This window comes from Microtus ochrogaster, linkage group LG9 (genome assembly GCF_000317375.1).
Source record: "Microtus ochrogaster isolate Prairie Vole_2 linkage group LG9, MicOch1.0, whole genome shotgun sequence".
NCBI classification, from domain to species: domain Eukaryota; kingdom Metazoa; phylum Chordata; class Mammalia; order Rodentia; family Cricetidae; genus Microtus; species Microtus ochrogaster.
In genome coordinates, this window is record NC_022034.1 from 16,950,437 (window position 1) to 16,962,129 (window position 11,693).

The window sequence follows — 11,693 nt, forward strand, 5'->3', positions numbered from 1 at the left end:
GTGAGGGTATCAATAGTGAACATGACAGCACGTGAGGATATCAATAGTGAAGTGAACACCCCACGATCAGCGGCCCTGTCATCGACCAGGAGAAACCCTGAGCTGGTCTGGCCTCTGATACTGCAGGAGGTAGAGCATTTTGGGTGTTTTTCAGAGTTAGCTCATCAGTATCTTGACTGTATGGTTACCAGTGCCGAGAACACCATTTCACATAAGTACAGAGTAAAAAATGGCAGAAGTAGGTGTAGGCTCATTTCAACACTTATTGGAAATTTTGTCATAATTTCAAGGTAAAATTTGTATAATGATTTTTCTTTTTTTTTTTTTTTAGTGAAAGTCAAGTCAGCCACTCAAACAGCTGTTGGGGGGTTGTTGTTTGTTGGGCTTAAGACAGTGTTTCTCTGTGTACCGTTGTTTTTTTTACAGTCTGGCTTTCTAAAGTTCATTAACAGTCCAGTGGCCTTGAACTCACAGAGATCCGCCCACCTCTGCCTCCCAAGTGCTGACGTTAAAGGTGTGCGCCCCTCTACCTGGCAGGAAAACATTCTAGATCCTATTTTCCTTGATTAGAGCACTGTGCTACTGTGAAGCAGAGAGCATCACATGCGTCTGCAAAGGCGCTACAGACACCACAGACACGTATAGGGTTCAGGGTGCTCCAACTATGAAGCCAGACACCCCCACCCCCACCCCGCCATGGTGAAGTCCTGCCTCTCCGCTGACAGGGTTGAGAAATGCTTTGTTACCGCCATTTTTGTGCCCTTCACAACCAGTTAGGTGGCCCTCTGTGGGTGGGGCTGTATGCCCACTAAAATATCGGCATTGACACGTCATCTGTGGGACACTTCTGTCGCCCCAGGTACCCTTCAGGTTCCCTTTTGTAGCAATGCCACCTTAGCACTGCAGGTCTGTTCTCCATTTCTCTGGACTCCATGGGTGTTACAGCAAAGGAGTCAGCATGAAACCTTCCCTGACCGCAGTTCACTCCCAATACAGTATATCTTCTGTCTACAATAGTTCATTTGTTCTGTTCTGTTTTTGTTCTGGAAACAGTCTCACTGTAGCCCAGGCTGGCCTCAAACTGGCAGTTCTCCCACCTCAGCCTTTGGAGAGTTGGGATTGGTGTGTTTGCCCCCAAGGACACGTGGCTCATCCCTTGCAGTGACTAAGTGGTTCATCCCACTGCCTGACCATTCAACATCTAAAGGAGAGCTGGGCAGTTTCTGGTCACAGCCACTACAGATGTTAATGTAGTTTTGTGTAAAAGCACATTCGTTTATTGGAATAAATGTATCAGTAGCCATTGGGTTGTGTGTAATCTCCAGTATCATCTATCTGTACCATCTCATGGTCCCACCCCCCACCCCCATGAGTGTGTGCTGACCCTGATTCCCTGGGGCTGGAATCCTGAACATGTCTGTCCACTGACCATCTGTCTTTCCCTTCAAGTATGTCTCACTTCCGGTTTATCCGTACTGTTGACTTTCCAAGTTCTCTACTTTGCAAGTACGCTCTTGAGGAGTTGTGGGTTTCAGGTGTCTCCTCCCAGTCCTCACTCCCTGTCCATCCTCATAGCTGACTGTTCCAGAACCAGCGCTTGTAATTTTACTACCAAGTCCAGCTTTACCAGTTTCTCCTTTTGTTGGTCCCTAAGGGTTTTATTTTTTATTCTAATTTCCCTGTAGTTGTGTGCTTTATACTGAAGCCCGCGCGCGGTGCATTTTCAGTGTGTGTGTGAGAGTGTGGAACTCGCCTTTGGCGTCCAGCTCTCCATGCTGCGGTTCTGCAGCCCTGGGACATCCAGTTCCAGGCTCTACTGAAGTAATGTCCGTCTCTTCTCATCTGATCCCAGGCTCGAATGCTGTGCCACTCTCAAATCTGGGGCGAGTCGAGGGACCAATTTCCTACCTTTTCTTTCTTTCCGAAAAACCTAGTCTACTTCTTTTGCCTTCCACACATTTTCAAACAGTCTTGTCTGCCTTCAGAAAGAAATCTTGCCAAGGATTTGGGATTCAGCAGCTTGTGTTTTTCCATGTATAACCCCTACATATTTTGTTAGGTTTGCCTGTGGATTTCATTATTTGGATTGTAATGATTCTGTGTGTCTCATTTCCATGTTCATTCCTAGTATATGGAATTACAATTAGGTAGGGTTTGGGGTTTTGTTTTTTGATACATTTTACACCTTACCAAATTGTTAGTTATAGAAGCTGTTGTATTAATTCCCTGAATTCTGTGTATTATCGGTTTACTCCTTCTTTACCTGGCTGTAGACCTTCATTCCCATCTTGTTTTGGTTTTCTGCTTCACAGTCTGGGTGCCACAGGAGGGAAAGGGTTCATTTCTTCGCCTCTCCCTAGTCTCAGAGAAAGCCCTGCTGATCCCTGGGGTGGGCTTTCCTGTTTGCTTATGAAAAAGAGCCAGCTGGGATTTCGTGAACTCAGGTTCCTGCAGCTTCTCACTGTAAACAGAGAGGTCGAGGATTTTGTTCACTGACTGAATAATGGAAAGTACAGGATTTGAAGTAGGTGATTCAAATTTAAATTGTAACTCCTTTGCCTTCCCAGTGAAAGGCCTGGGGCAACTTACAAATCTCAAAATCCATTTCCTCCTCCACAAAAGGGAGGCCCAGCTCCTGTGCTAATGGATTTGCAAGCCGTTGTGGCCCTGGCTGGGTGAAGGAGGAGCCTTGCTGTGACTCTGCGCCCGGCACTTCAGTGGTGGAATTCTCACTGGGAATCAAAGGACTTTAAAGGACTAGGTAGTACGCATTTATCTTTCTAGGACTGAGGTACACTACTCGGGTCTTTCCCGGCTTCCACAAGTCACTCTGAGTTCCCGTAGGTGACGTCACCTGAAAACCCGTGTGCTGGCAGGCCCTATGCCAAGGACTGTTGTGGATTAAATGAGTTGATATTTGTACCCTGTCTACCAGTGCCTGACACGTTAACCTTGTGACATGTTAGCTGTGGACATTTCTGTAACGTTAGGACACATTCTCATTTGTGGAACACCGCTCTTAAAAATGAAATTGTTTACTTTGCAGATTTTTTAAAAAATGGATTTGACCAACCATGGACTTATTCTACTGCAGCAGTTAAACGCTCAGCGCGAGTTTGGGTTCCTGTGTGACTGCACGGTTGCAATCGGCGATGTGTACTTCAAGGCACACAAATCAGTTCTTGCTTCATTCTCCAATTACTTTAAGATGTTGTTTGTCCATCAGACCAGGTAACTAAAGCGGTTGATAATATCTAATGACTGTAGACCTCCTGACTCTGGGTCCCTCTTCCCACTGAGCACACTCTTGGCTTCATCCAGACCATGGTCTCTCTGCCTCTCCCTAGGGTCTAGGTGCCCGCCCCACGCCTTTGTTAGTCCACCTGTTCCCTGCCTTTCTTGGTTATTCTCTTCATTAGCACGTGAGAATCACCTGCATACCTGGCTCCATGCGGTCCCGCCCCTTCCAAACTGCCTTCTGTGTGGGGATCACCTGTGGTTGGCAGTGACAGCCAGGGCCTCAGTGGCCTCAGTTAATAAGCCTTCCTGCTCCTCCGAGAGTCCCCTAAATACCCTGCCTTGAATACTTAGTTTCAGATGAGAAGCTGGAGGGCGCAAATTCCATTTCCCTCCTCTCTACTGTAAAATCTGTCTTTGTGCTCATGGTTTTGTTTTGTTTTCCTTTGATTTCTCCTAAATGAGATTCTTAGAGAAAAGAATCTCTGGGTGTGTAAAAAAAATAATAATCATCATCATCTCCCCCTCCCTCCCTTCCTCCCAATTCTCTATTTTATTCTGTTCTCCATTTCTCTCCCCTCCCCACCCCTGTCTGGGCAGAAGACCTTCCTTGACCTTGTGGCTCCTGGAGTGCAGCCCTGTTCTCTGTTCTCCTTGAACCTTCTTAAAAGGCCCCTGCGCCTCTGTCTGCTCACCCCACACTCTTCCTGTCCATTTGTGGTTTCCTGTCTCACGGCAGCAGTCACCCGCAGGGCACCTCTCCACCCGAACACAGCGTCCATCCTCCTGTTCTCCCCAGTCCTCACCTGTCACCTGATGTCCTTGTTCTTCACCTCTGTGCTGGACCTTGGGATCCTGAGCCCCTGCTGTCCTTGCCCGCTGTCTGTGGTGGGCAGGTCATCTTTTCCGGCTTTGCCTTCTCTGAAGTTGCAGCTCCAGCCTCCGTCTTTCCGTCTGCAGAACCTGGTCCTCAGTGCCCGCCCCCAGCTGTTCCCACTCCGATTTTCTCATTGGACATGGATAAAACTGGATAGGCTCTTCCCAGAAGAGCCCTAGCTGGCCTATGTTCTTACCTCCAAGAAGCCCAAGCTTGGGATCCATTTCAGATCATATATCTTCAATACGTGTCGCAGTGCTCTGTCCTTCCTTTCTTCCTCCCATCCTGTAAGTATTCATTCCCACATCAGTCTGGAAGACTGCTTGGGTGAGGCATGCCTTTGAGCAGAACTTAGGAGAGGACGAACTGAGCAGACCCCTCTGCACAGCAAGGCGCTGGCTGGCTAAGCTCCTGGGAGTGGGACACTTGGACTTGAAGCCTGACCCTTATCACCTGGGCACTTCTGGGACACCATCTTCTCTTTGACCTGCCTGCTTTTGTGGCTTATTCACCTGAACCAAACTTTCTGAGTGTCCTGCCCATTCCCTGATGTCCCTAATCCTTGCCTTCTTCCTAGTCAAGGAGACAGAATCTTCAAGGATGACTGTGTTCTGCTTACAGCAGCGCCTCCTCTACAGGACTATCTGTGTACTCTCCCCTCCCCCACCTGTAAATCACTGTCTACTCACCCGCCCCCACCCCACCCTCTGGTCATGCTTGGCAGAGCAGTGAGTTTTCCAGATCTCCTGGGACACCACAGGGTAAGGCTAGGTGTGTGCTTCTAATAGCCACTTGATAAACATCTGGAGGAGCAGAAGGGCCAGGAGCAGGTGACTTGGCAGTAAGAAAGAGCATTTGTCTTCCAGCACTGAAAACGTGTCCTTTAAGCAGGGCACGTAAGATGCAGTCCTGTAATCTCAGCTCTTAGAGGCTGAGGCCAGAGAGCTGTTGGGTCCTCGGGAGACAGAGAGGTGGGATCTCTGTGAGCCGACCAGCCTGGTCTACAAAGCAAGTTCCAGGGCAGGCTCCAAAGCTACACAGAGAAACCCTGTCTCAGAAAAAAGAAAAAAATAAAATAAAAAAAAAAAAAGGTGTCAGATCTAGACCAGCCAAGACCCTCTCTGAAAACAAATTTGTTTATATATTCACCACCCTTTAACACCATTATTATGATAAAGATGTTATTTGCAGCCATTAATCTCAACACAGTTTGTTAAATGACCTTGAAAAAGAAATGTCTAGCTGGGTGGTGAGACTCCAGTAAACCTTTTATCCTAGCACTCGGGAGGCAGAAGAAGGCAATCTCTGTGAGTTTGAGGTCAACCTGGTCTACAAAGTGAGATCCAGGACCGCCAAAACTACTCTATCACAGAGGTGTGATCTTTGTGCTAGTTTGTGCCATGGCAGTAGCCTGCCTCTCTGCTGCCAGGGCAGTCACACCACCATCACCTGTCACCAAGTGCCTCTCCACCATCAGCTACGCCACATGTGCACCCCTTAAAAGTGCCCGCCAGGCACAGCTTGCTCTCTTGCCTCTTGTTCCTCTCTTGCCTCTCTTCATCTTGCCTCTTCCCTGTTCTGTCTGCCTGCCTCTCTCGTGCCCCCACTCCGATAAGGCCTTCACCCTCTCACTCCCCCGCCCCGCACTAACTGTTTCTCATGCCATGTTTGCTTGGTAGCATATGTTGGCAGGGCCCACTGAAAGGTGCCCACTTTCCCTTCCCCCCCCCTTTTTTTTTTTTGTCACTACGCTTTGTAGCTGAGTACACCCACCTTATGATTCTCCTGGTACATCTCTATGTGGAGAAGTCAAGTTCACGGTCACAAGCAGGGCAGAGACCAGCTCGTCCTGCCTGGCAGAGGCACTTGTTCCCCCTCTAGCCAAACTGAGCCCGAATGGATTTTTTCAGCTTTAGAACAGTCCATGTCCTATAGTTACCACTAGGTGTCTCTGTCTTTTCTCTGTAGACTAAGGCTCAAAAATACAACCTCATGGTAAGAATAAGCTGCTGAGTGTGGTGGTATGTGCCTTTAATCCAGCACTCTAGAGGCAGTGGCAGGTGGATCTGTGCGAGTTCAGGACCATCCTGGTCTACATATGAGAACCTGTCTCAAAAAAAGAGAAAAGTTTAAGCATTATTTAAAACTCTTATTCTAAAATCAAATGAAGGAGAGACTGAACCCGAAATTACTCGGAGCCCCTGCGCAGCAGTGTGTGGCCGCGCTCCCACTCCCTTGGCCCGTCTGCATAGAAGTGAGACAGAAGTGCAGACAGATGTTGGTGCGGCAAGGCTTAGGTGGAATTGCCTGTGCATACTGTAGAAGATGGCAGCGCGACAGCTGGGCCTTGTCGTGTCCCGTGGGTAGAGAAAAAGAGAGGGCCAACCAGTCCCGTGTTTTCCCAGCGCTCCCTCCAGGCCTGGCTGAAGTTCCGTCCTGGAGAGGCTTATTACTTACTGTCAGTGACTTAGGAGCACTCAACAGAATCTTCCAGGACCTATTCAGCCGCAGGGAAGGACTGTGAAGCCCTTGTAGAGAGCACCCCAGCTGGGTGGGTGGCACCTTTGTGAATGCTGGCAGGGAGCCCATCTGCATTTCCATCCTCTCTGGAGGATCACATTCAGTACCCTGGAGGAATCCCCTTCTCCGAAGGCCTAGGCTTCTGAGTTCCCGAGGTCTCTGCCTGATCCTGCCAGTGGTGGTGCACAATTTTAGTTCCATCACTGGGAGGCAGGAAGTGGATCTCTGTGAGTTCCAGGCTAGCCTGATACACAGGAAGACCTTGTCTCAGAGAGAGATTAACGATGATGAGCAATCTAAGCTTTTTCTTTCTTTTTTTGTTTTTGTTTATCGAGACAGGGTTGGGGTTTTTTTTGTTTTGTTTTTGTTGTTTGTTTTTTGTTTTAAGAAAACAGTATCAGGCTCGAATTTCCCATGGGTACTGATTGTTTGACTTGGGTGTTTGTAGTTAAGTGTGACTGTCGTATGGAGTCTCAGGTCTTCATGAAATCCACTTCGATACCTATCCAGTAATTATCCATCTCTGTCCTGTCAGAAGTGAGTCCTAAAATCAAATTAGCCTTTTCTCTTTTGTTTTACTATGACCTCTTTTTCCTTAGTGTCTCACACTGTAGCTAGGCTAGCCTTGACGTTCAGACAGTCCTCCTGCCTCATCCTCTGTGTGCTGGGATTATATACATCATGCCAGGCTTATCTGTTTTTATTTTAACAAAATAAGATGTTATATTTAGAAGTCTGGGTATACTATTAAGATTTGAGAGTAGGGCTGGAGAGATGGCTCAGAGGTTAAGAGCACTGGCTGCTCTTCCAGAGGTCCTGAGTTCAATTCCCAGCAACCGCGTGGTGGCTCACAACCACCTGTACTGAGATCTGGCGTTCTCTTCTGGCGTGCGGGCATACATTGAGGCAGAATGTTGTATACATAATAAATAAATAAATCTTTAAAAAAAAAGATTTGAGAGTAGTGAGGTAGTTGTTTTAATCAATGAACATAGTTGTAATTGCTAAATCTGCCAAAAAGAACTTTAATGCCAAGAGGTTATATAATAAAATTATTGTAAATTTCAAGGCGATCAAGGAAACCGTTTCTGAATGCATGAACTATATTCACCCTGTGGGTGATACCACATGTCTCTTGTACTACAGAGATGTGTATCTCACTGGGCTCAGGATACATCAGAACTTCTTTCAGTAGCGATGGTCTAAGGAGAGTCCCCACGTCTTCATTATTGCTATTGGAGGGATGCTGTTTTTGACAGCCAGTGTGGCTTTGGAATTAAGTAGGCCTAGGTTCAAGTCCCGGTCCTACCACTCACCAACCCCTGAGCCTTGCCACCTGTGAAGGAAGGACTCTGGGCAGTCGGTAGAGTGGCTGTAAAGCTCACAGCAGGACCCCTGGCAATGCTGACATCACTGGTGAATACAATTATTGTCCACATTGCTTTCCAGTGTCGCCTGGCGACACTGGGGAGGTGACCGGCTCTCTTCCCCCTTGCTGGAGCAGATGCAGGACCCAGAGAGCTGGGGACCTCCAACAGTTTCAGTGTCCTGCTCTTCTGTGTTGTTATGCTGAGCAATCACTCCTAAGTCAGTTTTCAGCTCGGAAGGCTTTCTAGTCAGATTAGATGGTTTTTCTTACCTGCCACGGGCTGCTGAGCTCTGAGCTGAGGCTCTAATGGAGCTCTGTCAGCCTGATTAGTGACCCACGGAAGTGTTTTTCTCAAGTGTCTCAGTTATTCAGGCTTTGTTTCCATTGAAGTCATAGTTTGGTGTTTCTTCATGGCTTTTACTGTTTTTCAGTGAATGTGTCCGTCTGAAACCCACTGACATACAGCCTGACATATTCAGCTATCTGCTCCACCTGATGTACACTGGGAAGATGGCCCCGCAGCTGATCGACCCTGTGCGGCTGGAGCAAGGGATCAAATTCCTGCACGCGTACCCCCTCATCCAGGAAGCCAGCCTGGCCAGCCAAGGCACCTTTTCCCATCCGGAGCAAGTCTTCCCGCTGGCCTCGTCACTGTATGGCATTCAAATCGCAGACCACCAGCTGAGACAAGCCACCAAGATGAACTTAGTGCCTGAGAAGCTTGGGCGGGAGCCTAGGCCCCAGGCATCCAGGATGAGCCAGGAACCCGTGCCCGAGACCTCACAGCTGTCCCAGCTGACAGCAAACCTGGCTCAGGTAAACCGGACAAACATGACTCCCGCCGACCCCATGCAGACCTCGTTGTCACCCGAACTTGTCTCCACACCCGTTCCTCCCCCTCCTCCTGGGGAGGAGACCAACTTGGAGGCCTCTTCCTCAGATGAGCAGCCTTCTTCCCTCACGATCGCCCACGTGAAGCCAAGCATCATGAAGAGAAACGGAAGCTTCCCCAAGTACTATGCCTGCCACCTGTGCGGCCGGCGATTCACGCTGCGCAGTAGCCTGCGAGAGCACCTGCAGATCCACACCGGGGTGCCCTTCACAGCCGGCCCTCCCGGGGAAGGCCGCGGGCCCCTGTCCCTCTGCAGCAATGCGGCCGACCTGGGCAAGGATGCCCTGGAAGTGCCCGAGGCGGGGATGATCAGCGACAGCGAGCTGCAGCACATCTCCGACTCCCCCATCATCGATGGGCAGCAGCAGTCTGAGACTCCACCGCCCTCAGACATCGCGGACATTGACAACCTGGAGCAGGCCGACCAGGAGCGCGAGGTGAAGAGGCGCAAGTACGAGTGCACCATCTGCGGCCGCAAGTTCATCCAGAAAAGCCACTGGCGTGAGCACATGTACATTCACACGGGCAAACCCTTCAAGTGCAGCACCTGTGACAAGAGCTTCTGCAGGGCCAATCAGGCCGCGCGCCATGTGTGCCTCAACCAGAGCATCGACACCTACACCATGGTGGACAAGCAGACGCTGGAGCTCTGCACCTTCGAGGAAGGCAGCCAGATGGACAACATGCTGGTGCAGGCCAATAAGCCCTACAAGTGCAACCTCTGCGACAAGACATTCTCCACCCCCAATGAGGTGGTCAAACACTCCTGCCAGAACCAGAACTCAGACGTGTTTGCCCTGGACGAGGGCCGGTCGGTCCTCCTGGGCAGTGGGGACTCGGAAGTAACTGACTCTGACCATCCTGTGTTAGCATCCATCAAAAAGGAACAGGAAACTGTGTTACTAGACTGAATGTTATTTGTCTTTTTAAAAACGGTCATTTTTACAAAGAATCTTACCCCCACCCCTACCCCCACCCGGGACAGTTTCTCTATGGCATGATACAAACGGGCCCCACTCCTTTCCTGTCCCCTTCTCCCATCTCCATCCCCATAAGGCTTTGTGCATTAGAAACCTGGACTCTATTTACTTTAATTCAGGGGATATTGGAAGGATAATGGTCAGTAGTACTTATAAAGAAATAGGTTTTGAGAAGTTTTAGATTATTTTAAAAACCTACTTGGAAATCATTAAGAGTATATAATAAAATAACTAGACGATAATTTGGTAAGCTAAAATTATGACTGTCCCTGGGTAATAAGTCTTCCTTCTCAAAGAAACAAAGTCAGAAAATACAGCATGCTTCTTAGAGATAAAGCTGGGCTCTGCTATGCAAATCTAGAAGGTGTGGGGAAACTTGAAACCCAAGAAAATGTTTTTAATGTTTGCCCTCTAGGTGTCTGATTTCAGAATGTATTCTTTGAGATTATGTCCAGTTAAGGAAAATCACTAGAAATCAACTTGAACAATGCAGGAGTAATAATGTGATGGCAATCTTCATTTCTGGATGAAACCCGAAGGGCTGCGAGTCCGTGTGCGCACGAACAGCGCATGGATGCTTGCTCCAGACAGGGCAGTTGGTGCACAGGCCTCACCCGATGCTGGACAGGAACATGCTGGGTTCGGGTTTCTGACAAACTGGTGATGCCATAGACGGTCCTCCCAAACAGCAAATGCCATGCCGCTTCCCAGCAGTCGCCAGCTGCAAGCTTGCGTCGGCGCCAGCCAGCCACCTGTAAAATCAGTGTGGGCACTGCAAGGCCGTGGAAAGATGCATCTCAACGGGAAGGGTGACTGTAATGGGTGGAAAAGGTGATGCTGCCTGGCTTGGTGGTGCCCATCCAGAACCCCAGCATGGGGGGAGGGGTGGGGAGTGCAGGCAGGAGAATTGGGGGTTAGAGGCCAGCCTGGGCTACATAGAGAGACCTTGTTTTTTTTTTTTTTTTTTTTTTTTTTTTTTTTGGTTTTTCGAGACAGGGTTTCTCTGTGGTTTTGGAGCCTGTCCCGGTACTTTGGAACTAGCTCTTGTAGACCAGGCTGGTCTCGAACTCACAGAGATCCGCCTGTCTCTGCCTCCCGAGTGCTGGGATTAAAGGCGTGCGCCACCACCGCCCGTGTTTTTTTTTTTTTTTTTAAATGCAATGCCCATAGTTCACTGGTGACATCTACCAAAGCCTCAAAAATGACAAAGAAATCAGGATGAGAAAATAATAATAATAATCTTAATTTCTTCTTGGAGGAAAAAGAAACCAATTGATTTTGATGTGTATTCTCCAATTTTTGTTAACACCAGAAATTTTCCCCAGTGGCCTAACAGCATTAAAAGTTCTCCACTAATCTTCCCTTGGGCCAATAATAAAATGGTCTCATAGGATGCAACAGGAGCCAGAAGCGAGGACTAAGGGGTGAGGGGTGGGGATAGGGCGTAGCTATACCGTCCGTGTATGTTAGAAACTGAATATCCCATCATCCTCTTATATGTATAGTTGAGTTCTCAGATTTGTAAGTTTTTATACATCCTTTCATTGAATAAACATTTAATTAAATGGGCATGTGATTTTTCTCTTGTGTATTTGTCTACCCAAAGAACACAGAAGAGGTGTGTGGATGCCTTGCATCAAGAGTGTTCTAGCTGATATGTGCCTGTCAGACAGACCTCGGGCAGTTTCCCGACAGGGTGCCGCTGTTCGCATCAGTAAAGTGGAGAGGTTTATAATTGCACTGGGTCATGCAGCTATGAGACTCCCCTGAGCTCCAGAAGATGATAGAGCAGGCTAAGAGGTTTATAATTGCACTGGG

The 11,693-nt window shown here is 48.5% G+C and overlaps 1 protein-coding gene across 2 annotated transcripts in view; it reads left to right on the forward strand.

Annotated features, from left to right (window-relative positions):
* The window catches only part of Zbtb2 (zinc finger and BTB domain containing 2), a 21,461-nt gene extending 10,651 nt beyond the window's left edge, over window positions 1-10,810 (forward strand). For both annotated transcript variants that reach the window (XM_013352296.2, XM_026787446.1), the window contains exons 2-3: window positions 3,047-3,231; window positions 8,435-10,810. In XM_013352296.2, coding sequence (XP_013207750.1) covers window positions 3,059-3,231; window positions 8,435-9,806 — 1,545 coding nt within the window. In that variant the 5' untranslated portion in view covers window positions 3,047-3,058 and the 3' untranslated portion in view covers window positions 9,807-10,810. The remainder of the gene's footprint in view (window positions 1-3,046; window positions 3,232-8,434) is intronic.
* The last annotated feature ends 883 nt before the right edge of the window (window positions 10,811-11,693 follow it).